The sequence below is a fragment of the Scophthalmus maximus genome, chromosome 7 (genome assembly GCF_022379125.1).
Source record: "Scophthalmus maximus strain ysfricsl-2021 chromosome 7, ASM2237912v1, whole genome shotgun sequence".
Taxonomy (NCBI): Eukaryota; Metazoa; Chordata; class Actinopteri; order Pleuronectiformes; family Scophthalmidae; genus Scophthalmus; species Scophthalmus maximus.
This window is the reverse complement of record NC_061521.1, coordinates 10,375,425-10,403,277: the sequence shown is the minus strand read 5'-3', so window position 1 is coordinate 10,403,277 and position 27,853 is coordinate 10,375,425. Positions and strand designations below refer to the sequence as shown.

The window sequence follows — 27,853 nt, the reverse complement described above, 5'->3', positions numbered from 1 at the left end:
TCATGCATGTTCCGAATGTTAAACACCAGCCCCTCCACATCCTCGTCCCCCTGTACCTCCTCCCCGCTCTCCTCTTCCCCTCCTCTCCTCCCGCCTCCTGCCCTTCAGAATCACTGATGTGAGGTCTTTTGTGAGAGCGCTGGCTGGCCTCAGCCTGGGCTCCGTTACGGCCTGACCACTGACCCACTCACCCGCCTTTTAAAGAGGTTTTAGGGTCACGGGTTCACAACAAGGTGACTCAACTGTGAACGGCGGGCGGCATCCTCTTTCAAAGAGTCTACGTCTTCACCTTTCCCTCTCAAGAATCTCTCTCCCTCTTTTTCTGCCCCCCCCCTCTCTCTCCCTCTCTTTTCTTTCCTCTTTTCTCTCTCTCTCTCTTTCTGCCCCCCTCCCATGCAGCCCTTCTTTCCACGTATCCTCAGAGACTGACCCGCCGTCTCAGCCCTAATTAGCATAGCGTCCCAGAGCGAGGAGAACATGAAGGCTAATGGGGGTTGGGGCCCCATAACAACACTGAGGGTAAAGCTTCAAGTTTCTAACTAAGGCCATCACCTGACCACATTTACATGGGTTACTACAACCAGGATGCAGGCAGGAGAGTAATGCATGATAAATTATTCCCTTTTTCTAGGCGGAGGAAGTGAATTAGATGGGGAAAAAGGCATCAGGATGCAAAGCAGTGCTGCATGGGGAGGTATTTAGAATTTTGCCTTAACTGCCATTAGGGCAGCTTTCACAACAATGCTGATAAGGAAACACATTCAGCGCTGCAATATGATGTTCTGGTTTCATGGTAGCTGGAAATAATTCATCACACTTTTGTTACGCTGCATCAAATACCACATGGGTGGGCTTTGCGGCATCAGGATAATTCATTGTGTCAATCCAATGGCACACTTCCCCATAAAAAGAGGATGAAAAGTTTCTTATGTGAGACGCATTTGCATATATGTACATATGCATCGCGTTATGCAAGACTTTTTGTACTTTACACAATATAAAATGATTAATTGACACTGATTGACCTACAGCTAAACCCCCTGAACTAAGAGGCCTCAATCGTCAACTGTGCAATTAGTGTCATTATGTGTACTACCACATTTATGAGTCAATAAAAAAAAAGTGCATACAGTTTTAGTATGGGGAATCAAATTCCTATCATCTGTTCATTAAGCAACACAGAGCCACATGTGGACCAGCTTACCATTCCGTGTCCACAGTCAGTCCCATCAGCCAGTGGCATGTGCTGTGTGCGGCATCCTTTGTGGTCCCCCTCCGCGCTCGTACACCACAGCCTCTTGCACTGTTTCTGCGGCAAAAAAAAAAAAAAGTACGCACAAGCAATTAATCATTTTTTGGGCTGAATAGGAAAGGAGATTGTCTTTAATGTGGGAACATCGTACAAACAAAATGTTTTGATGAAAATCATTGACTTTTGTTGAGCCCATGGCATAATTTAACTGCTATGGCTCACATATTGCCATGTGGATGTGTGCGTGTGATTACAGATTACATTACCAAATGTTAATTTGTTTCTTCAAAATATTTGACATAATATATTTAATAATATTTCAGTCTAAGTAGTCAGGCACTGACAATTTCTTTCATGGTTCCGTGGTTCCCAGACATGTGCAAGTTGCCTTTTAATGCCCCAGCATCAGGTTGTAATTAATGGCTGTGCAATCAGCAACAGGCTGAGTTAATCTGCCCCCTCTGAATTTTGTTAAAATAGGCATGGGAATTCACAGATTAAATTACTTCCACTATATTACAATAAAGACAATTGCAAAAAAAAAAACATTAACTGACTTCAGTTGTCTGACCTACACGGACAACTGCTCTGCTTAACTCTCTGTTGATTCATGAAAACAAGGTTCCCCCTGTACATCTGAGGAGAAGGCATCTATCGCAGATCTACTTCCACTTGAAATCTTAAATCTTCACTTTTTCCAGTGTGGTTTCGCTTGCTTTGATAGCAAGCCAACTTACCATGTAGGGGCAAATTTGGGAACCCGGTCCAAACATCAGTTCACACTGTCTGTTGGCATTGTAGATCTGACCAGGGAGGAGGGTGGGCAGCTCGTACGTCCTGCCCACAGGCTCATCGAGGAGGCACTCGCCGTAGCCGGTGCTAAGAAAAAAAATGCACAATGCACACACACGTCATCTCGGTATGGAAATTTCCAGGATGACCCACTATGTTCTGACCCCGAAAAGTATCAACATTTGTCATCTCTTTCATAAGAACAAGGAAAACATCTCCGTGGTATTGTCTGTCATCATCCTCAGTTCTGTTGGGCCCCGTGGGTGGTCTGTAGAGTTACATAACAGAGAGACTGATGCCACTTGCCCTCAGTGGCACGGTTGTAAATGCTGTGTGCTGTTTCATGCCAAGAAAAACTGGTGCCGCAGACGAGATGAAACCGCATTGTGATACAGACTAAAAAGGATTTGCACGCTGACCACGATTCTATTAGAGGTGTATCTCTCTAGAGCACCTCGATTAAGTCACACTTCTGCGCCAGCGCCAGCACTGCGGTATAATGACTGATTGTGTTGTACGTCAGCCACGCCCTGACTCACGACACAATAACCAAGACAACAAAAGCACAGCTGGACCAAATGTAAGCACCGACACTCTGCACATAAACTCATCAGACTTCACGGATGTGAAAAGGCACTAGACAAACACGCAAGCAGAGCGTGCTGGGCCTCAAAGGATCTCCTCTTTCTTGTTTACTTTTGAGAAAAGGAAACCGGTAGATGAGGCATGTGTAGATGTGTCATTACACAACATGTCTGCACCGCACTGACAAATTTCCTCCCGGATTGAGCTGCTAAAGCACCTGCTCCACACAGCACCGGGCTGATGTGGCAGGCCAATAATTACACAGGATTATCCTGAGTTACCATCACTTTGTTTCTTTCCCCTTTCATTTCCAGCCACGATGCAAGAAAACTGCAGCAAACAGTGCTGGGATTCGGGGCAATGGACTGCCTGACAAGAATAAACCAGCGGTGGAAAATTACGGCGAATGAAAACTATGGAGCAACCTGTGAAGGAATCAGACAGACGGTCCCGTATTACGGTGTCTTTCAGCAGTTGGTCATCTGTCTAATCAGAGTCCTGGAACCTAGTGGAAGGATTATTGAGACCGAGACAGACAGAGGACGGGGAAGTGATCTATGTGGTCACTTCAAAAAATGAAATACCAGCTTTAAAATAAAAAAATAAAGAAATGTAAGACTTGAAAGTGATTTAATTTATCCGATGACTTACAGCTGGCTGGTATGTGTTAATCATAAGAGACTTAAGAAGAATGATTTCCGTTTAAAACCTACTGGGCTGAATGAAGGTGGAATAACAAAGAGCTGTCACGTCAGAGTTTGTCTCTGACAGCATGTGCTCATTACAGTACATGGAGATAGCAAACAAGATAATGACAGAGGTTTCGTTGAACATGAAGTCACATGCTACATATAGATCCATCTTGATTTAATCAAGAAAAACAGATTGAAAGAAGGATTTAAAAAAAAAAACAGATTTCAAATGGGCGGTTGCTGTTTGAGTGGTTAGGGGAATTTTTGAGGTGTCTAATGGAAAATGAGAGGCCTTGGCCATTTCTAATGACCGTGTGGTTTCAACCCCCAGCAAACACAACAATTAGTGGCTGGCAACAGTCAGAAATTAACATTTTACTTTTGCATTTGGATTTCGAGGCTTAAATCAAATGGCACAGAACCAGGGAAGGAATGAATGGCTGCTTTATGCAGCGGTTGGCGCATAATAATGCCGCGCGGCGGCGGGTCGCTTTTCATCAGCCTTCAGGTGCGGGAGCTCGGTGCACATTATTACAGCAACGGTGAGATAAGGAGAGAGAAGGAGGGGAATCCTTAGCCTTTCATTTTTCAAACTGGTAGGTGAGCGGTGCAGATTGAATTTGCTCTTCAGGGAAAATGGGCAGTCAAAACACTGACGTACTTGACCAGGTCAGCCCACTGAGCAGGAGTGGTACTGTAGAAGTGCTAGTTCGAATCAATGCTTCTCATTGTTGACTGGAGACGGTATACAAAAGCACTTAGACTTTGGTCTCAAGGGCCTTTCCCACCGCTGTGGCTCCCACACTTGAGCCAAGTGCTGCTTTACTCTCTCTATACCTGCATTGTTTTCTAAATATCCCATAGATTTTTAAAAAATGTTAAAGTTTATCACAAAGGCATTTGACATTTACAGTCATACCCTTCATGGTTTTTTGTGCAGTAATCAGCTACACACTGAAACCCAACACAGCTGACATGGACCCGTCTATAATAATAAAGAGATTCATGAAGCGTCTCCTCAAATTTAGCTGAATGTTCCAACCCTCTGGATGTTGAGGTCATCGCCGGCTGGAAACTATGTGAAGCGCAACCTAAAAGCTCCATACGAGGCGTCGCCTAACACTGAGCGCTTCAGATGCATCTGGACAACAAGGCCGTCCTTTGTGCGGGGCTCCACAATTAACAGGGGAAAGGAGGCAAAGATTAAAGGGGTCATGTCCAAGTAAGATCTAATTATAACTGACATTTCCCATCTTCAAGGAAACCCTTCACTAGGGTCAGTGACCGTGGTGCGGGTTAGGAGTTGGTGAATGTAAAAAGCAGGCTAGTGACTAGATTGCTGTTTGCCCAGCATCTTAGGAGCAGGGCTCTGCCTGAATGGAGGGACAGCTTAGGGGCTTGCAGGAGATCTATCGCTCAGGTCAGCCACGGAAGACCCCCGGATTCAAACAGGAAGTACTCTTTCAACACCAGGCAATAACAACTCCACATAGTTTACATTGCGCTGACCCGTCTGCAGAGCACTTCGAGACATGTAGAATAAGTTTTTTTAGCTGGCCACATGTCACAACAAGTAAAGTAACACACTTGAAATGTAAAAGGCATAATGTGAGCTTTAAAAAAGACAGGGGGTGGCATCGCTTTCACTTCATGGAGAAGAAATCTGTAATTTGTTTAGATTATAGATCGGTTTAGAATTGGAAAGGAAAGCTGGAGGTACCCACTCTAAAAACTCAGTGATGTACTTGCGGCTGCACTTAGACCATGACCAGGGATTGGTGTCATAGTTGAGGGTGGGGGCCATGACGTGATACTGGTGCTTCATGCCCGCCTCACGACATTTTGGGTTGTCATCATGAGGCATGTTGAACCTGGTGCAGAGAGGGAGACAAGAACGTGGGTTAGAGATGGAGAGAGGGATAGGAGGAACACACACAACGTGATTATCATGCTGCTTAATGGCTGTTCTGTTTGTGCTTCTTCTTTTTTACATACATACATACATACATGTATACCCTCCACCATCATGGCCTACAAGCAAGTGAGAATCACCTCCAGCTCACCACTTATATGTCAAAGGCCACCATCTCACATTCTCAAAGGGCTTAATGCCGAGGGAAAGGCAGGGGCAGTAACACCAACACCTCTTTATATAGACTTTACTGCATAAGACGGTGGATGTCTTTAGAGTTGCAACAGATTATTATTTAAATCATCATCTGTCACGGTGACATCTTCAAATTCTTTGATTGCCTTAACAACTCTAATGTCAAATTTGCATTGACGTAGAACAGAGAAGCAGAAAATCCTCACATCGGAAAAAGCTGGAAGCAGCATGTTTGGCATTTTTGCCTAATAAATGACTTGAAACGATTATCAAAATTCAGTTGCTGCCCTAAACAATAAAATCAACAATCTATTTTTGTTATATTCCGTTAGAAACCATTTTAAAAACAGGAAAAAAACTGTATAAAGTGGACACAGCATGGACTTTTCAAATGAAGGAATTCATCCAGGATGTCCAGCCGTCTAATGAAGCGGCTTTCTTGATCAAGTCCAGAGGAGCCCGGTTCAGTGCGGATGTCCTGTTTGCGGCTATTAAGCGTGTGTTCATGAATACATGTAGTGCCTTGCACATATGCGCGCGTGTTTATTTATACACACAGGGACCCATGCAGCTGTACGATGTCTGAGGTGTTTACAACAGGATGTGGGCCAGTGCTGGGCTCCGGGCTGTGGCTGAGGGTCAATCCATACCACCACACAAACAGGACCTTGCATGGCTGGCATGAGGCCCACCCTACAGGGGCCGAGGGCCCTGAAGGAAAACACCCCGGGAATAATTAAGCCTCTGGCACACTAATGAGCTCTGAACACACAGACCAAGCCGCGGGCTACTACTGACAACAGCTAATCTGGCTCAAACGGTATTTGCAAGCTAGTCTCTCGCTTATGATGCTGCACAGGTGTACCGAGGCGATGCAGACGGTGGCAGGCGGTTGTATAGTAATAAATAAACAGCTCCATATCCTGTTGCTACGGCGCGGACCTTCTTGCCGTCTCGATATGGATTTGTGAAAAGCTCAGAAAAAGCACTGATCTTAACACATTATGCGGATTGAGTATAATCAAAGCTGGAAGACCATTAACGAGGATACCGGCATGAAATCCTGACATGAGAGCTTCTGAGTATAATTGGGTCATAAATCTCTGCTTGGCAACCTGAGGGGACAGATCGATGGAGGAGCCAAAGACGACGGGAGTGTACCACCTCCAGCACAAATTTATTGGCATCCAGAATGTCATAACTGTGAAAAGTTTGCCCGCTCTTAGTGGAAGCTCTTAACAAAATGAACTGCTTCGCTCTCTCCCCATCACGCCCCTTAATGCCATGCTGTCGTCCGACCGATTGATGAAAAGATTTCTGATGCTGATGTGCTCAGAAATAAGTGAGAGAAGGACAAAGTCTGCTACTGGAATGGCGACAGCCTGACTTTTCTGCAGATGGAAGATACATGAGAGGGAATCACAGCCAACAGAATGATTCCTGCATCGTCAGCGGATTACACATCATTGCTCCACAAGAGAAAGCATCTTTGACAGCCCCTGTCATTTTGTCCACCTAGCCAGCTTGCTGTTATATGCACAATCAAAATAATCCCAGTGACATTTTGTGGTGTAGCCCGTCATATTGTTGGCAGCTCTATTGTCTCTGACGTCCAATAAAGCCTCCTGGCCTATTAAAAACACCAGGGGGGATTTATTTGTGATTTGTGTCATTTGAAGTCTCGGCGTCACCTGATGACAAACCTGATAAATCCTCGTACGTGTCACCTTGGAACAGCTATCGAGTGACACTGCCTCACTTGAAAATCCCCATGGTGGCTATTAGTAACGCAATGCTCGAGAGAGGCTCCCACTACCTGACACCGGCTTTCCCAGAGCGCTAAACACCCTCGAGAGCTCGTGCCTGTGAAAGCAGTGATTAACCACGCCAAGAGGCCGCGCCAACTGGGCCTCCAGCTGCTGGAACTGTAGCATAAACAGATCCACACGAGACGCATAGGGGAAGAGGGGCCACGCACTCCCCCGTCCGGCTGCTGCCCTGCTCCGATCTCTCCAGTGGAAGAATGTGTGAGCGGGACAGAGGAGGAAGAAGAATATCTTTCATTCTTACCCACTGGCCCAAATGCTCACACTGACACTGGTCCTATTTATCGTCCACTCAAACGGGGAGGGCAGACCGGAAAGAGAAATCGCTCACCGACTTTCACAGTTACACACTGCGAGGGAGGCGGGCATGAACGAAAAGGACAGACACACTGACGGACGCCTTGTCTTTCTAAGAGAGTTTGCCCAAGAGTGAGCGGGCAAAGACGGAAGACGAGGTCTTTAAAGATAGAAACAGTGCGTTTAAGTCGAGATCTGAGGCTAACAGCGCTTCTTAAATTACACCATGTTGAACCAGATGACAAGAGGGAGGCTGCAATGAGTGATTTAAGATGGTTTCACCTCAGATAGATGTTTAGAATAAACAGAGCCTCATATGACAGATAAAGTCATGTGTTTATGATTATGTGTATGAGATTACTCATGCAAGTCTTTTATTTCACTTCATACATGTGGCAATAATTGCTTGTTGTGAAAACACTCTCTGGCAGAGAAGTATGTTGTGGTAACACTGCCTCACTAACTAATACATAAAGTAAAATATGACGATGCTGTCACATCTCTGGGTTCTTTAATCAGAGAGGAACAAGTTTCTCCGAATATTAATCAAATTTAGCCTTGTACTGATAAAGGCACTATCAAGAAATCTATGATTGTATATCACTTATAGCACAATAGTGTATTATCTTGTTTTATCTTCCTCTATAGACAAAGCTCTGACATAAAATAGGGTTATTTTTTTCAGCTGTATAGTAAAGTATAACATGTTGGCACGTTAATAGAAGTCAATTCACTTTATTATCTTTTGCACCTGTGCCTTGCTGCGCCCTCCGTCTCTTGATAAGGGGGCTTTTGTTGGTCAAGTTTGGCTATGAGAAGTGAGATAGGGTTTGTGTGTACAGCGTGTGTGTGTGTGTGTGTGTGTGTGTGCTCTGTGACACAACTTACACATGGCCCAGCTCATGAGCGATGGTGAAGGAGGCACTAATTCCATTTTCCTCACTGATGGAGCAGCTCCGGTACTGGTCACACATGGTCCCCAGCTCTGCTAGTCCTACAAGGTCACGTGCACATGCAGAGTCAAACACACAGGTGCACATAAACACAAACAGAGTAGCGCTTTCTGAAGAAAAAATAAAATGCTGCTTGAGAGTTAAAGGCGATTAAACCATCCAAATTTCTGTTTTGTAAGAGAGATTAGCAGCGCCATCGACTCCCTTCCCCCTCCCTTTTCTACCACTCTGTTCTGTCACTATAATGTTATTAGCTGACCGCCGGCCATAAACTCATTACTGCAGAGTTTGTAGCCCGCGGTTAATGGTGTGGAAAGTTAATTGAAAGGGACTTGAGGTGAAGTTTGAAGCAAAAGTTTACCTAAAGTGTCACATTTATCCTTCGCACGGCAGATGTCTTCCCTGAAAAAAACAACAACAACAACAACAAACACATAAAATATCCAATGATGTTGCCTGTTTTTCGATGAGAACATTTTCCTAGAACAATTTTAGTTTGGCTTTCAGTGAATGAGGATAGAGGAGAGTGCGCACCTGGTGATGAGCAGTGCAGTGTCATGGTGAGAGGGATGGCTGTCGTCCTGCACATTTTGGCTCTGCTGCCAAACGCAGAAGTTGTGGAGGGTCGTGGCAGCGTTGAAGCTCACGTTGGGCCCTTCCTGTTAGGCGAGAAACACCAATGGGCACTTGACCAAGAAACTAGGTAAACATATGGGAACGTAATAATGATAACTGCAGTAAGTATAGATTTTAGATAATTTCATATTTAAAGGGATATGCTGCATTTGTCTATTGTGACTTTGGCAGGAATGACATAGGTTAAGGCTCTTTTGAACCCAGTGGGTAGTCATTGATTTTGAATTGTTTGCATACACAATAGTCTACCTGGTGTTCCCTGATAAATCTCTCCATTAAATGTTGGTGGTCTCAAGCTCTTCACCCTTTTTACCTGTTCTATAGACAAGTAAACTGTCACTATGAGCAACAGACAAAATGGACAAAATATGTGAATAACACCCGGGCTTGAGATGGAATGAAATAGAACCATTTAAGAATCAGTGTTACAGATGAAACAAACTGCAGAAAGTCCCTTTTAGCCTCATTCGCAGGTGGCTCCCTGCCTCACTATAGCACCGTTTGTTTTCCATGGAGACCTCTCTCTCGAGCCTTGAGACTGACAAGGAAGACAGTGGCCTTTCAAACAGGCCCCGCGGAGAGAAAAGGCCCGGCCACAGGCACCTGCAATGACGTCAGCCGTCTTGGAGACTGGGACACAGGCAGCATTCGAGACCCATGCACTCACCTGTTCATTGTGGACGACGACCAGCTTGACAATCATGATGTTGATGAGGTTTCCTACACTGGGGTCCCTGTACACTGCCGCTACCTGTAACGAAGACAAAACACAGACAAAAAAATGCAAACCTGTACTCACCTCAACCACAGCAGAGATAGACACAGTGGAAAAAAAAAAAAAACCCGTCTGCTCTCCTCAACTATTACTTAGAAAGACAGAATACATATATCGCTTTTTGGCTTAAGCACTATGGTGTTATAAAATAGCAACAGTTCATCGAAGTCAAAGGGGGAAAAAAAAGTTTCCTTCAGGGTAAGTTTAATCAACAGGGTATTATTAAAACCAATTACAATCCCCCCACAGACCTCGGCAAAGAAGAAAACAAACTAGGATCTGGATCCAGCAACAAATGTGAAACTTCAGCACAGCCGGAGCTCAGCGCCCCTCTGTGAGGACGGCTCAACATTCCCTCTGGAGTTTCTCCCCTCCGCTCCTCTTGCTTCGCTCGTGCACCCCTGTCACGGTCAGCCAGCGGTCTCCCGAGGCCGTGTGCGGCCTCCTGACAGGAACTCATTAGTCCATTATAAACATTTAGCTTGTCTTAGCCCGGGGGAAGACAAACGTGGCCCAGGCCTGTCCAGCGAGGGCAAGGGGAGCCTGTCTTTGCTTGCTCTTAGTCCAACTGTGACGCAGGACCTTGTTTTGTGTGCTCTTGCCCAGTGTGTGTTGTTGTACGATCAGAGCAAAAACCAGACGTGAGTGGGGGGGACTGCAGCCTGATAACGGGCCACCACTACACTATCTCACACAGCCATGAGAACAAGCTCTGAAGGCAGATGGAAACATGAGCCGGGATAACGCTGCCATCAAGGACACTCAGGCCAAGATCTCGGTAACAGTTTTTGGGAATCTGAATGACATGTTCATGAGTTTACAGTGTCCCGTTACACACAACTTAAGCATGATGCCTTTTTTTTTAAGGCTATATCAATATCAGAAAATGAGTGAATAAATAAAAATATACACTGATCAGCCACAACATGACAACTGGTAGACTGTACAGTATACTGACCACTGGAAGGTATGTATGTGTGTTACTGTTGCTACTGTTGTGAGGATCTTAGAAAGACTGCGGTAATGAGGTTGTGCTGATCTACCCAGGGACTGGCTTTAATGTTGTGGTTGATCAGTGTTTAACGTAACCTTTGCACTTCATTAGTATGACCAATGCCTAAAAACCCAATGGCTCAAACTAGGCAAATTTCACTGTTTGGTCAAACTGTCCACCATCCTCCATTGGATGGAAGATCATGATCTTTGCAGTACCAATATTTTGATTTTTATCCAAAAAGCAATAAAACTGTCCGGGCACATTGATTTTTTTCCCTCAATGTTTGTACCCTATCAGCCACGCCAAAGGATAACACTCCTCTAACAATCATTACGACTTTATAAGTCAATGAGTTTTCTACTGTGTTTGGGCAGAGACGCAGTAGAACAACTACCCGCTTAGACACACAGTCAGCCCCCAACGCTTGTAGTCTAATGCATAAAGAGAACGTCGATCACAGTCAATCACTGATTGCCAGTCAGCTCTCCCGGTCGGATGTGGGTCTCATAAAGAGATCGCTCAGTGCCGAGTCAGGATTTCACTAATTAACTGGGTCACTTTGGCTAATGCAGTGGCCATCTCCAGGTCCCACCAGGGTTTCAAACCAAAAAATAAAATCTTCAGCTGTCAACAGACATGAACTAGGGGATTGTTTCAAATGTAGAGGCTGTGTTAAGAAAATTACCAAAAAATACGCTTTTCTTACTTTCCTTATATTGCCATGGAGATAGTTTTGGTTTTATTTGTCCAATGTTAAATCTACACACTAGTCCCTCCGACTATTTCTTCTGTCAAGAGGAGGTCCAATTTCAGTTGTTTACAGTCTGTGGGCTATCCAGAGTGACCGGGGCCATTTTGAAATAAATACTTTCAGCTTTGTGCGAGCCGCAAAATTCTTTTCACCTCCAATGTGTTATGGCCCTGTTGCATTAAAAATGCAACAATTTCATGTGGTGAGTCCAGGCAAACCTTTGAAGTCAAGTTCAGCCGTGGTCAAAGCCTGGACACATAAAACCAAAACTACCCTGGCAAGACACAGTACCAGAAGAGGAGAGATAAAAATATATATATATATATAAATTGTATTTATGTTTGTGAGAATGTAAGAATGACAGTAAGCATACTAATGCATAACGACAATGATAACCCCGAAACCCAAACTCACTGAAAAGCATCTAATAATACTAAACAACATTTTAAAATCTTCAACACTGAGACAAAAATAAAGATTTTTAAGAAACATTATTTTACTTACTACTGACATGATTGTAAGGATGTAGTGCTCGAGGTTCCGTCCATGATGACGCACCATTTTGGCGTCCGCTGTCACCATCAGCTCCACATAGCGAGGATAGGAGAGGAAGCGCTTGCGTCGGCGTGGGGATCCGGGTCGTGTGCCGGTGGAGTTGTTTTCATTCATGTGCCGGTCATCTATTGTCACTCTGAGAGAGTCCAGCTCCTCTCCCATATTCCCTGTGCTCTCAAAGGAGACTGGCCTCTTGGAGTCCTCTGTTTTAAGAGAAGAAGAAGAAGAAAAAAGATGATGAGTGTGGAGTTGGATTAAAGAAAATCTGCAACTGATCTTATAAAATTGGAAAATTGAACAGTAAAACGATAAGCTTTAATCCTAAATCATTACATCTGCGGTTAAGGGCCAAGGGCTTAGCTGATTTCCATCTCGTAGCATAAAAACATCCCATAAAACACTGGGTCATTCCAGTGCTCTGGGAAATAGTTGTAGACCGAGAGTTACTGGTGGGCTCTGAGACACAGAGTTTTTGAGGTCAGGCCTGCTGCCTGAGCGCAAGCCACACAAACAGAGAAAATCCCATGATGGCATTTTACCAACTCACAGTGAGACTAGCGCCAGCACACACTGATTATCAAGTGATCCAACTTTGTGACCCAGGCCATTACGTTATTTGAAAATTGTAAAAAATTTGGAAAATCATCCTAAAAGGCAACAAATCAAGAGTTTAAAATAACTCCATTTACAGACTCAAAGAAAATGCCTTCAGCCACAGCCTCTGATGGGATAAAAAAGAAAAAAGGGATGACAGCCATACACTGTGCATACTCAACAGGAATTCTCTCAGCTGAACCGCACGTGTTGAGCTGGCTGTGAGTTATAGATTCCTTCACCATGACCGAGTGAAGTTAGAGGAGGGAGACAGAAGCAGAGACATGGACTAGGAGAGTGCGAAGAGCTTGTGTTGTCGGGGGAAAGGAAAAGAAGGATCTGCAGAGATGATGGCGAATGCAAACGAAAAGAAACGTACAGAATGTTTGTAGAGTTGTAGAGGAAGAGACACAGGTAGAACACGGGAATAAGAGCGTGACTATGTTTGGGCGACCACACGCATGGTCTTAATGTTAAATAGTTCCAGCCGAGGTCAATAATAATTTAACATTGGGTGCATACCTGTCCAGTTCTTTTATCTTTAAACAGGCCTTTTGAGGACCTAGTACAGCCACATTTGCAGCGATGCATAACTACATGTATGAAGTTCAGTGTGATGGAGAATCGTGCATACACACAAACGGAAAAAAAAGCCGTAGTCACAATCTGAGATTTCTTCCACCATTACTGAAATTCATTGGTCCGATTTTTGCAAACATTTTTCGCCTTCTTTCTTTTCGCCTTCTTCATTGCCTTTGAGTACAATTAATTTAACGTCAAATGACTTTCAGTAATTATATGACTGGCAGTGTTTGCGAGCTAAGCAATAGTTTGGAGTCCGTCATCCTAAACCACCTCCTCAGCTTTGGATAACCCGATTATGGTGAAGAGTTCCTTTGTCTTCTAAACACTCAATCTTTCCAGACAGCTAGACAGAGAGAGATTGTGTGCAAGTGTTGGGTCAGAGCAAAGAAGAAGAAAAAAAGAAAAAGAAGGGGGACAACCCGTAGAGTACTCTGTGATTATTCATGCGATGCCCCCAGTGGGGACACAAGGCGGAGCGTGACCCCCTGGCACAATGGCACACAACTCTTGACGCCGTGAGGCCCAGCCCCATGCCAGCGCCAGCATCCGAGCCAGCGCCAAGCCTGTCTGTGCCCGTGCGCACAGGCCAGGCGGCTGGGGCCAGAACAGAGCTTTGTATTTTCCAGGAAAAAAACTCTCCAAGGCCAAACCCACTCCACTAAACCCCTTTAAACAGACTCATCACTGCAGACAGTCAGACATCAAAGGGATTATCAAAGCGCAGAAGAGTATGTACGTACATCCACAGAAATTGGTGTTAAATCTCAGAGCAAGTGAGTGTGAGATTAAAAAGAAGAAAAAAAGAGAAGGGGGAGGAGGGGAAAATATGGCCTCTGTTATAATAGCCTTTGAATCAGTGCAGATTAGCCACACACAACCTTTCCCAAATCGCCTTAGGTTCAAATCCCCCTCTCACTAGGTAGTGAGCTGCTACTTACACCATGAGAAGACAGGGGTGACTGCCCTGAACCGCTGGACACACGGAGACATGACATCACTCGCTTGGCACTGAGCACCAAATCAGCATTACCTAAAGTACACGTCCAAATCCATGGAGCTGATTACCAAACATCAAAATGTGATGCAAACTGAACTTTACTTTTACACTCACAAAAATGTCATCAACACAAGTCTATAAAGGTGAACTTCAGCAGCTCTTCATAAAGTCAGCAATGCACGGCATGAGAGCAGGCCTTTATAAATGTTGTAATTTGTGTTGGCTCCGGTATGCACATAGCTAAAACAGACCCACACACCACATTCACTTTTCTGCTCCAACACCTATGGGATTTGTGACCTTGCAAAAATCTTTTTTATCATTGTGCCAAAAGGAAAATCAAAGGCAAGAGAGTATCATAAACACCGTTAATCTATTCGTTCGATAACATGAACGACAACCAAGTACGTCGCACAATTATGACAGAATAGATTCATGCGTATTTCAAGATTTCAGTTTGTGTGAATGCATCTATACGTTTTCACTTGAGCCTTTATTCACGTTCAGTCATAGACATTAAATTGTGGAAGCATTTTTATGCTTGCGTACGTACGTCGTGTTTGAGCCGCATTCATGTACATGAAGACCGTCGAGCCACAGATCAAAGGGCTGCTCTTTAACTCTCCTTCAGTTCTCTGTCAGAAGTATCAATGCCAAGAGCTCAACAGTGGGGAACACACATTTCATTGTTGAACTAATTAACATTCTTTTACAATGGCCTGCTGAGAGTTAAAGCACCCCATTTCCCCGGGTGCCAGTTAAATGGACAGTATGTTGTACACGGAGTATAGGCAGTGCCTCGGTTCTATACAAGGTCAGGCACTCTGCTGACTGCAGTTTTACTGACAGTACAACTCAAGAGGGAATAATATTGACACTCCTGCAGACAGAGGCACAATTAAGTGCAATTCCGTGGCTAGACAGAGAGAAACACAGGCAGCTAATTGGTGCTGCTGAAGAAGGCTTTTAAAAGTGAAGTGGCGTGGCTTTTGACCCCTTCGGAAGACGGTGGGCTTTGTACACTTACAGTGCTCGCAGAGTTCAGTTGTTATTTTCAGTTCAGAGACATGCTGAAGACGGCATGGTGGTCAGCTGAAGAATGTGTTTGTAGTAGCAGGCCGCCTTTGAGGAGACAAAACACTGCTAATGGATCTGGACTCCAAACGATGGTCAGGGGCCGGCAGTGTTTTCCTTTGTCAGGATCGAGCTAAGACGCCTCTCACATTCAAAGTTATCGTTCGCCAGCCTCCTTCAGGGCTGTACAACCCTGAATAACCCTTGAATAAAGGCAAAATATTTCAAGGTCTCTTCGTGATATCATTATCTTTCTGATTGCTGATGGCAGCCACAAAGAGCAGCTGGAAACAGACAATATGTCATTAAAAGTTTACAAGACTGCTCCCACTTGAAATGCAGTGCCACTGAAATTTAGTTGCATCTTCATAATTCATTCAAGAGCTATAATTTAAGTAATGGGGCCATGTCTACAAGAATGTGGCAGCCAAAGGCATTCGGTATGGAATATTAAAACGCAAATGGGCTCTTTTTGGAGGCTAATCCAAATATGTCAAGCACAAAATTTGGTGAAAACGGGATAAAGTTTGAACAGTACTGAGAAAATGTAAACAAAATTGTGAATAGGCAACAAAAACTCATGAAAAACAATTCAACCAGAATTACTCTCAGAACATAGAGGATATATGATGATACAGTTTGAACAAAGAAAGACAGGGAGTATTTTTAAACCTATTGGAGACCCAGACACAGTGGTTCCAACAATACGTTTGCCTTGATGTAGCCAAAGCAGGACTACAGTTTTGAGTGATGCCTGGCCTCCCAGATGATAAACAGCCAGAGCTGCAGGCGATGACACTGATGCTTCACTGGCCACTGCCTCTCCCCGGTCCACCTCAATGGGAAACTGTCGCTCACCTGTCACCCCCTCTCACCTCGGACTGTCAGCCATGCCACCACGCAGTCAGTCACTGTCACTCAAGTGGCCCTAACCATTCCAATCAGCCGCCATCTGTTAAGAATGCCCAGACAGTAGACAGTGGCAGAAAATAGCCCCAGCTGGAATCTGTCACGGGAACTCCCGAGACAACACGTAGAGTTCAATGGGGCTGAGGCCTCAGGGCAGGCAGACACATGGCAGCTATTAAAGTTATAGACTGTCAATAGCTGGCCAGCCCTGTTCGGCCCTGTCCACCAGAGTATCTGTTATCTTGAAATCAGATGACAGTGAGTGCAATGGACCGTGTTATTAGCTGCTTGCACTATCTGTCATGCAATGTTATGAAATAGGAGGCAATGATGGGACAAAGCATTCTGCCTGTAGGGAAAACTTGCACGTTACGCAGAGCTAATAAACACGTTGGCTCAAGATTGGCAGTCAGTGCGCGGTAAAACACATTTGAACTTGTCTGACAAGAAAGATTCATATCATCATGTCGGCGATCATAAGAAAACACCATCCATAGTCCATAGAGTCCATTTAAAAAGAAATTCTGCTTCTTTTTATATCCAGACCAATGGCATGGTAGTGGGTGACAAAGCTACTTTTGAGAAGCAGGTGTAAGAGCAGAAAGGCGGGCAGTGGGCGCTGAAGAAAAGGCTGGGACCTCTGCCAAGCTCTGGAGAAAGATCGACAGGCACATGCAGCGCAGGCCAGGATTGCTTATACACATAAAGAAAGAAACTCCTTTCTCCAACCCTCTGCACTGCTCAGTCAGCAATACCCAATACTTGGTGGGATACTTGGTCCAGTGACTGATGGATACAAACAAACACACACACACACACACACACACACACACACACACACACACACACACACACACACACACACACACACACACACACACACACACAGCCACTCACACACACACAAACTCACAAGCAAACCACAACTAAGCATGCACACAAAAGCCCAAAACAAACTTATCTGCCAAGCAACAATAGGTACTTCCTGGGGGAGGGGGGGTCTGTGTCCGTCCAGGGGGCACAAGGGCACAGAGTAAGCCTAAGCCTTTTGGAGCCATCTGACATTCATAAGATCCACACCACATAAAGCCCGACTCGAGAGGTGAGGGAGGTGGTCTGACAGTTCATCACAGCCCGTTCGGCCACCTTTCCTGACCCCCTGTCAAGATCCAGAGCTAAGAGGAAAACAAAGAGCTTGATGCAGAGATAGTTCCAACCGAGTTCCAGCCAACTAGCCAGCAAGCCCAGTAACCACGCACCTCTAGGAGGGAAGAATCTCAAGGTCACATCCACCCGTCCAGTGACTGACTCCAAACAAAGAGGGAAGTGAGGTCACAATCAACAAGTGCTTCCATTCACATACATGAAAGCGCAAAGGGAGAGCGGGCAGTGATTCAAGTCGGCTAGTTCAAACCCCAGGCGGGGGAGGGCATTTTTCCATGTAAATGAACCCATTGACCAAAAACCTGATGCTAGCATTTGAACTAACATGTATACACAGTGGGCACCAAGGGGGGAATCCTATACAATGATTGTGTTGAGGGTCAGGGGGCACAGATGCCATGTGTGCCAAGAATTGCCGCATCAAAGGAAGCATCACTTCGCTGTCCCAGCTGCCCTCAGTTAGCCATCAAGAAAATCGTGTGAAACACTCGGGAGCCAACAGTGGAACATTGATGTTTGGATTTTCAGCTGGTAATGTTTGCTGTCAAGCTGTCTGTATTCAATAAACTGTTACTAATTCAGACAAAATATGACACTCCAGAGCTGCAGAGTCGCAGCCAACGACTGTGAGAAAGAGATACAGGGCAGCTCCCTTTCCCTCCGCAGCCTGTCTTCACGTGGGTTTTTAGAAAGCAAAGGGAAGGGAACGAGGGAAGAATCTGCCCCTATCTGTAGCCACCCTCATCCTTGTGGCTGTCTCTATTGAAGGACGACGCAGGGATTCACATGCAAGCTTAGGGGAAAAGATACCATGCAGAATGTGTCGTTGAAAGTCGGAGCTGTGCTGTGGTTTGAACCCGGTGAGCTTCTTCCCCAGAGGCTCTTAAAAGCCAGAACCAGGCACAACAAGCCCTCCTGTGACTTAAAAACATTAATCACCCACTCAGCGGTTATCTACTCCAGAGGTATTCTAAACAGCAGGGAAGCCACCCAGGTTGGCTGATAGAGAAAGACTGGTACAGTCGCTTGCAGTGTCAGTCAGTGAGGCCTAATAAAGTTATTCAGATTATTTGATCATATTTCTAGTTTGCGATGTCAGTGTAACACTTTTTAAACTTTTTAAACAGCATTTTAAACTTAAAAAAACAACTCACATCCATTCACCAGCACACAGAGTGATGGCGTGGTGATGGCGTTCAACAGCTCATGAACACACACACCGTGGAGAAAAGCAGCTGAAGACAGGCAGAGAGCCATGTCATGACTGCTGGAAAAACATAGCATGATTTTTCCATCAAGGCAACACTTTAAAAGCCCTCATCATCGCACTTCTCCTTCTGACACTTTACAGTGACGGCAAATGTGCGAAAAGTCAAGTATTTGTACATGTCAGGAGAGACGAGTGCAAAATTGAAAACAAATCTCCGTTGAATTCATCTGTGTGGCAACACTCTTTCTCTCCGTTCGACACATCTTTGCAAGGGTGTGCATAGACAATGCAAACTCTGGAAACTCTTACTGCCTCTAGATACAGACGTCACAGTTGTTTGTTGGCGCAGTCTGTAGTGCACTTGAGCACTACTACAAGACATCATAGCTGAGGGAAAAGCTTATCTCACCAGAGGTACTGTATTTTTCTGCTGATGCACTTCTGGTTTCCTGGAGATAGAGAGATTCTGCTGATGCACTTTTCGTTTCCTTGATAAAAAAAAACAGCTTGTTTCATCTTTGTTATTTAAAAAAAAAGAAAAAAAGATGGTTTCTTTGGGGCACAGTAAAGAGAGAGGTGGATAGAAAATAATAATAACCACAGTGTGTAAATGAGTTTTCACAGATGGGGGAGGCTGTCCAGCTGGCAGATTGGAGGCATTGTTGGCCGTTCTGCGTGTTCAGGTCTTTGGACCTACAAGGCCTCTAAACCTGGAAACCTCTTCAAAGCCCTAAAACTGCCAAACCCCTCAGCACTCAAAGTCCAGCTCTCAATTTTGATTTAAGAGTCCTCTTCAGAACATAAAGAACATAGAAGTAGAGAAAGAAAGAATGAAAGAAAGAAAGAAAGAGGACCATAAGATGACTGACCTTGACAAAGAATGCTTTTATACCTCCTCAAAAGGAGGAGATACTAGGAGGAAACCCAACATACATAATCGGCCATTAAGAAATGTTGATCATCTTTGGATAGCCATTTAGGGTTTTACTGCAATCCAGTAATGACAAAGAGAAACCTCTTACTGTCTTACTGTAGCATACAGAAGGGTACAGATTTGAATTTTAAGGGCACAGTGAAAAAACGCTGTTTCTAACAGATGCAGGTCTTAATTTCTCAACTACCATTAATTCTACTTGGTGTTCCTGTGTTCCTCGACATGTTTTTGCACTCTTGAGTTGAGTAAAGAGAAAGGAAGGCCTACAGAGATAAGACCACACTACACAATGTTACATATTTTCTCAAGGAATTTCACCCATACTTCCAACAACCAAGAGGCAAACGTCCAAATCCACAACTAGGAGCAGCAACTGCAAGTGACGTGCAAGTGGACTGACACGCGCCGAGCCAGTGTTTATATCTAACCTGCTAGTAGCAGCGTGCACTGCACTCATTTCCTTAAAAAGACAGGACAGGGTTGTTAGTCTTGGCTCGGGGAGGCCTTCAAAGAGCTCATTTATCACTGCATCTGGAGAGGGGCCTATCTGATAACGCTGACGAGCCACACCCTGGGACATCTCATAGTCCTAACGCCAACCCCACTTGGTTCTTTTAATCCTCCTGCTCATTGTTTACCTGCGGCCCTTTGATGAAGCCCTACAGGTGTCACATCCTTCTACCCGTTTTTCTCCCTACCATCTCGTGCTATACACAGAAGAAAACAATTGTCTACAGTGTATTGGTTTAAAGTAATGAGATGAAACGTCTAGATGCATCTAAACCAGGGATACGTAGATAATATGGAAAATCCTGCGAAGAGATTAACATAATTGAAGGACAATGTCTATTACCGGAACATCAGAAGTCAGGGGTCATTCACCAAGCTTGCACTCACCCAGTTCTTGAGGGAGAGTATATTTAAAAGTGCCTCAGAGTGGGGGCTGAGAGACCCTCGAGATTTCTCAGCCTCTGTTTACCACACACAGACTGAGTGAGTGAAAGAGCACAGCATATCAAGGGGGTATTGGCCTGGCCCATCAGGTCAGTCCAAGTTCTTTAAACTGCCGCCAAACACAATGGCTACCACCAGGCCACAATGGCGGGGTTCAGACAACAAGCAAATCAAGCGGTCTGTACATAAAAGATTTATTGCATCCCGCAACAAAGGCCGCCCATGGAGCTCCCTGCGAGGACAACTCTAAGGCCTCCGATTGAGGTGAACTCCACTTGGTCACCCGGCTTTCTCTTGAGGGCCTCTCCGCCACCCAAAGGCCTCTACCATAAAAATTCTAAAGAAACTGGGGGAACTTTTTAGCAACCTCCCAAGCGGAAAACCTCTCCACTTCTTTTCATCGCAACTACAAACTAAAAAGGCAATTATTCCCTCTCTCCGAGGTCTCGGGTTTAAATGTTCCAGGCAGTGCTGGAGCTTAATTAAGCCGAGGAAATTTGAGTAACACCCCTTAATCGAGGCTGAAATCTTTTGTGCATCCTGCAAAGATCGTGACTGAGTATCATTTACATTTCATGCAGTGTTTATTGCCATGGCTCAGCAAGTGAATGCGGCTCATCAGGAGTGAGGTGTTTGTGCGTGAAAGTCAGACAGACAGTGGTTACAGGCAGTGTAGTTAGTCAGTCGGCAGTCTGTTACCTGAGGCAGCACAGGGCTCTGTGTGGTTGACGGTATTCGAGGTGGTGTTCTTCCTCTCATGTCGGTAGACAAGATGAAGTTTGTTGTGCTCTTCGTCATATTCCTCCCCCGCAGCATTTAAAAGAGGCTCCAAGAAATATTCACCATGTTGTGTGGTAAAAGTTCCAATCTAGAGCAAAAAAGAAAAAGAGATGAAATTGATTACCTCTGATAGGAACCATGCACTTGTGAGTGTGTGCATACTGTACTGTATTTGTGCCGGTTTAGGCAACAGATGGAGGCATAGTTTCATTTAAAGAGGCTGCGGTCTAATTGCAGTCATTCTGTTTTGCCCTTGAGCACCGGTGTGCACATTATTTCCATGCTTTTGAACAAGCTGTCTTTTGATGGCTGCACATGAAAAGAACATGCTGACTCAGAGAGGTCAGTGAATACCTATAACAGTTCACTGTCTGTCATTGTTAAAACTGAGAACATGAAAATCAAGGACAATTGTGGGACATTCAAAGTCTTTTATACATTTATTGATGCACAGTAAGCCATCATTACGCAGTAAGCCTCTTCACACTTTTATGCAGTAGCTGTTATTTCAGAGAGCTTGTTGCAACTGTGAAAACGCATTTCCACCCCACAGCCTGACACCGGGAGGAGTGACATCATCAAACATGGACAGAGCTGCTGACAGAGGAATGCTAATATTGATTTGGCAGCTCAGTCCCACACAAAGCTCCTTAGCTCACTTGGCCATGAGGCACAATGGTGTTTGTATGGTAATTTCATGTGCACACTTAAACAGGATATTGGACACTGGAATGTTATCTTTACGGCAGCATTATTCCATAACCCTCCCCACAAGTGATGGACATTTGCCAATGGAAAACATACAGATCGGAAATGGAAAACATGTACAAACTGCACCTTTCCTCTTCGCCTTTCAAAGAGTGATGGATTAGTTGGCTTGCACATACATCCCATACTTCCTCGAAAGTGCTACAGGCCTCGACTGCTGCATGTGTTCATTATGTTGCACGCAACATTAAAAAAGACCCCAGATCCTCAAACTAGAACACTGTCCTCCAATGCGCACCACTGAAGTCTGTTAATTTGTACAAGAAGACGAGGAGGTGGAACTAGTGCTTAACGGAGGAGTTTACAATGTTATGCATTCACCACCTACAGTCGAGTCGTGACTAATAAGAACAAATCAGGAAGCAAATGCGAGAATGCAGGTGACTGCATCATCGTTTCCAATATCTCAGCTTTAGCCTATCCCTACTAAAACGCAGTGCCGATCCAAATGCGACAACCAGCTTTTTCCAAAGTTCTCTGTATTACATTACATTACAGTTTAGGCGCTAAAAAACTCCGGAATAGTGCAGACGGCAGGTGTAAACGTAGCAACAGTGATATGTTCTAAAATGAAGATGCAGTAGTGTGGATGTAGCCTGAAACTCTCCCTTTGAATTAATTTCATATCTCTGGAACGTGTGAGGAAACTGGTCAACCGCCCAAAGGACACTAATAAGTCCATTTTGTTGGCCAACATTTACTGGCATTTCCTACTTGGCTTTTGACCTCACGAAAATTATGTTTTAATTAATATTGGAAATGATCCAATGTAAATAGCATTTGCCTCCTTTGTATCACTGACAATGATAAATCCAGTCATAAGAAACATTTTGTTCGTAAAGACAACAACATTGTGGTTTGAGCTTCAAAGTTAATTACTGACCTTTGGAAAAAACAGTCGTTGAATGAGATTGCCCAACTTTCATGGAATTGAAGATGTTAAACTTCAAACTCCTTGTCGGTTTTAGATTAACATTGTCTTAAAAAATTAAATTCTATTGAGATTTGAAAGTTTTGTCCAATTACTCCTGCAGCATGAAGATTACTTTTCAATGAAAAATGAGAATGCCGCGGCCTCGCTACAACTACTGTTGAAGTGATCTAAACACAATGAATGACTTATACAGTACGACAACTGGTAGATGTTTACCTGTATCTTGTAAATCACTATCTATGGTCAGTTAACTTTGATTGGATAGTTATGGCGGAGCCTTTCTAAAGTTCTCATGGGGTATTAACAGAAGGCTGAACAGACAAATGCTCTGCTTCAGTCCATGAAGGGGGCAGAGTTTCAGGGTTTCCCAGCATTAGCTCAGCAGCAAATCTGGCAAACGTTTCAACAGACACAATTGTTGCTGTTCAGCAGTGGGTGCTGAACTGGACCTTACAAGAGAGAGACTCCTATTTGGAGCAAGGTCACACTCATGATATGGATGGCATGACCGTTGGTCCACATTTGTTTTAGTAAATCCCACAAAGACCGGTGGGTGCTGCTGAGTCATCTGCGAGTATAATATACAGTTGCAGTCAATCTCTAAAGTTAAATAGGACATAAAGGTGTCATTGGCCTGATCTTTGCACAGAGGTACCGTACATCACTTGGTGCTGGGATGAAGATGGCCTCATTTCCCAGGACAAAGTGCCTCAACACACATCTTCTATTATGTGAGTGGACTGAGAGAGTGAGCTTTCTTCAGGAACTAACATTTCCCACAGTGTGAGCGATCCTTAAGTCCCCCCCGTACCTTCATTGGCAGTTGTCTCCTCTTAACAGCGTTTCCCCTTTTTTTTTCTGCCTGTCACAGCTCACTTTGAAAAGGCCAAAAGCTCCTCAACCCCGCCCCCACGATTTCCCCCTGGGGGTTGGCTTTGAGCGACTCTGGACGAAAGGGGAACCTGCTTTTTTCAGAATGACCCCTTTGTTTTAGGGCTTAATTGTTCCTTAATGACCTCACCCCAACAAAATGTGCCTGGCCATTAAGCCCCAGTGATGGGATACGGACACATTTATGACCCAATAGCCTACGGTGCCGTCTCCATTGTCCTGTCATTCTCAGTGAGTGATGATGCGGATAAGCAACAAAGATTGCTTGCAAATGGATGCAAACATGTTTGGATAAGCGAGTCATACATCAAAGTTGGGCAGAGGGGCAATTAAAAGCTTATTACCCTGATAACGCCACCATAGCCTGTGTCTTAAATCGCTGTGCAATCATGCCAAAACAATTGGGACGGTCTCAAAAGCCATACTAAAATGGCACTTTGTCCCAAATTGGAGATAATTCACAATCATTTTTTATCATCATGTCATGTTTCAAAAGTAGTACAATCACCACATGCCTTCTGAACGTACGTACTAGTCCAAAAAGCCTCAAAGCAAAGCTGACACATTCTGTGACATGCTATCCTGGTACTGTACACAGTGCACCCGTCTAAAATAAGGATTATGTCACTGATAGCGCTTATGACAGGGAGGGGAGCCTCCGGAGCTCTGGTCATCCTGTCTGTGTCGCAGTGTCCAGTCAAACACCCCCACCGGGCAGAGTGCACCGGAATCCAGCTGGCGCGACCAAGGTCAAACCCCTGCCCCCGGACCAGTAACCTCGTGTGACCCATGAAGTCATCACCTTCAACACTTATCGGATCCCCAAACACAGGAGTCGAGTCAGCAAATGAAATTGGCCCCCGGACATCGGGATGCCCGTAGAGTATAACGGGGCTGTAAACTCATTATTAGCCAATAACTCCATTACGGCCCCATAAGATCGACAAGATGTGATAGACAGCAGTCAAGTGGCAGAGACAGCTGCTTCCGACTGAATGATCATGTCTGCCACTGCAACTACTGATCACCTCTGTTGACGGCTGATCACCTTTTCCACAAGTGTATTACTTACTATGAAAAACTAAAAAACTACGGGAAAAAAACTCCCATCATTAAGTTCCCAGAACCCAAACCTGAAATTTAGAACCTCAAAATACAAATATATACAGATGTATCAAATGTACAATGATATAAAACTTGTCTCCCTCTCTCTAACGCTGCACCGGCAGCATCATCCCGCAGGCTGCGAGATGATGCTGCTGCTGCCTCCTCCTCGGTGACATCAGTCCGGGGACACTTGCTCCATTTACACTCGGGGTCGTGGGGGAGGGGGGGAGCGGGGGGGTTGGAAAAGTTGAAGAGCCAATACTCACGAGGCCAGTGCACAGGCTGAAGACGGCGGGGTGCTCGCCCCGGGCGTTGACGTGTCCGCGGAAGAAGCAGTGGCGCATGTCGCCCGGCTCGCGGACATCGGAGTCCGCGCCGTCGCTCCGCCGCGCGCCCAGGTGCGTCACCGCGTACGCGGGGGCGATGAAGCCGGAGTCCGCGGTCAGGTTGAGGTGGAAGCGTTGCCCGAACGCGTCCAGCCTGTAGTGGACCCGCAGGTCCGACGGCCCATCGCCGCCGCGCGGGCTCCTCCGTCTCCTGCGGTAGTGCAAAGTGTGCGGGAAGGACTCCCCGAAGTCATTCACGCGCAGCGGGCTGATGATTTCGTACGATGACAGCTGCTTGATGAAGCTTTCTGCAGAGGGGGGGGGGAGACGAAGTCAAGAGAAAGTTGCGCTCCGCAGACAAAGCGGCGTGAAAGCTGCAGCAAACCGACAAACCGCACATTACACCAGGCATCTCTGTCTCCAACACCTCCAGCCGCGCGCGCGCGCGCACACACAGACACACACACGCACACACAGACACACACACACACAGACAGAACCGGAGCAGGACGCTACCTTGTTTCGGATGCAATCGGTGTTGCAAAGTGTCGCGCACAAGTGCTGACAGCTGACACGTTAGTCCAACCAGCCAGATTGCAAACTGCATGATTCCCTCCGCGCGGAAGCGCAGGCTGTCGTGTCCAAGGCGGGTACCCTCTGTGTGTCCGGAGCGGCTGCCCTGCTCCCCCTGCTCCCTTCCCCCGGCTTGTCAGCAGCAACAAGTCGTGGGATCCGCGGAGGCTCTGCGCAGCGCAAGTCTCGCAGGGTGCACTGGCCTCATCGCATTGGCAAACTTGCATCCATCGCCCTCTATAAACTACAAACTATTTGTGACACATTCATCCCCCTGACGAGACAGGAAGAGAAAGAAAAAAGCCCCGCTGCCTGATGTAAACTGCAGTCTATACTGAACGGAGGGATCTGTGCCAAGTACGCTTTCCCTTGGCCATCCATAGAACACCCCGTGCACCCTAAGCACTCACCAGCTCCGAAGCAACGCCCCTATGGTGCCGAGCCAATGGAGAGTGCGCCTCGACCACCACGCATGGGGCAGGCTGGAGTGCTGCAGAGCTGGAGGAAGCCTTGGATTCGGCAGCAGTGTCAGAGCAACGAAAATCATCTGGAGCTCAGGTTTGTCCTTGGCAGTGGTTCGTCTATTGCAAATGTAAAATGTGAATGTCCTACCATCAAATGACAATGACCCTATTCCATTTTAGTCTGAGTTCTCCTACGAGAAAAAAAAGACAAAACAAAAAACTTATCATGACATTATTCCTGGGGCTTGTGGCGCATCCGAGGTGGTGTTCATATTTGATTTGGGTTTTAGAGCTAGGTGGATCCATCGGCCAGGCGCCCGGGCCTATATCGACTGCATGGATCAATTGATCAGCCGATATTGGCAGCATTTCCGCAGCCGTTGATGAACACCATTTCACATGAGGCTTTTCATCCAAAATAAGTTTTAGACAGCAGAGATCACAATTAGAAAAAGTTCAAATGACAACGTTACAAGAGGACATTGGTGAGTTTGATGGATCCGGACAGATCCAGTACGATGAGGCAAGTACCCGCGCTGGCACACTTAGTCGTGTTTTTATGATGTCATTTGTGTTTAACTTGGTTAAAATCGCCTACAGCCACTTCTACGATGGAAGCAGATTTGTCTTGGAAAATGCAAAGTAAACCCCATGCACATGGTTCAGTTAATTCATAGAAACCCGTGATGTATAGTGGGACAGAGGCTCGCCCAGATGTGCCGACATCACTTCATCTCCTCTACATGTGGTTACTTTTTTTGCAGTTATGAGTAGCGTGGCGCGCGGGATTACAATCTGAAATCTCTAGGTTTTTGTTTGATGGTGAAATCAGAAATCCGCTGGTTGTTGAGAGTTTGTGAACCATTTCGCTGTTTGTTAAATCATAAATGTCTCGATTTTCTGCTTCTACAGAATGTGTAACCAAAGTAGAGTGTAAGAAAACAAATATACCTTTTCAATGACAAATATGTAATGAGTTAGATATGATTTTTTTCTTCCACGACATTGTTGCTGACAGTGTCCCACCCAGTGCACTGCTTGGTTTTTAAGGGATCCTTGTTGGTTTATGATAAAAACGGTATATCAAATGGCATATCAGACTTAACTCTCAGTATTGACCGAAAACAATCTACTTCCAAAAGAGCGATAATTGACTTTATGTAACACCCCCATCAGCTTTTATTGGAACTGTGAGAGGTCTTGTTTCATGTCAGTGTGTCTGTCTGAATATAGAGTTAAATATAGTGAAGTTTCATTATAATGAGATTCATAAAGAAAGGATTGTTATTAAGGGGTTGGTGTATTAGACTGTACTGTATGCAGTCACTGTGCAGATGTACCTAATAGGCAGGGAACTCCGTGTGCAGACGC

General features: G+C 45.2%; 1 protein-coding gene across 2 annotated transcripts in view; it reads right to left on the bottom strand.

The window, feature by feature from the left end:
- LOC118315454 (A disintegrin and metalloproteinase with thrombospondin motifs 20-like) overlaps window positions 1–26,652 on the bottom strand; it is a 78,626-nt gene extending 51,974 nt beyond the window's left edge. The window contains exons 1-11 of one of the 2 annotated variants that reach the window (XM_035642737.2): window positions 25,962–26,652; window positions 25,386–25,753; window positions 21,339–21,507; window positions 12,168–12,421; window positions 9,808–9,891; window positions 9,039–9,163; window positions 8,866–8,906; window positions 8,440–8,545; window positions 5,046–5,192; window positions 1,990–2,131; window positions 1,205–1,309 (exon numbers count right to left, since the gene is read on the bottom strand). In XM_035642737.2, coding sequence (XP_035498630.1) covers window positions 1,205–1,309; window positions 1,990–2,131; window positions 5,046–5,192; window positions 8,440–8,545; window positions 8,866–8,906; window positions 9,039–9,163; window positions 9,808–9,891; window positions 12,168–12,421; window positions 21,339–21,507; window positions 25,386–25,753; window positions 25,962–26,052 — 1,632 coding nt within the window. In that variant the 5' untranslated portion in view covers window positions 26,053–26,652. Of the gene's footprint in view, window positions 1–1,204; window positions 1,310–1,989; window positions 2,132–5,045; window positions 5,193–8,439; window positions 8,546–8,865; window positions 8,907–9,038; window positions 9,164–9,807; window positions 9,892–12,167; window positions 12,422–13,827; window positions 13,993–21,338; window positions 21,508–25,385; window positions 25,754–25,961 lie in introns of those variants that run through there. The other variant, XM_035642739.2, reaches the window with a different exon arrangement.
- Window positions 26,653–27,853: the final 1,201 nt, after the last annotated feature.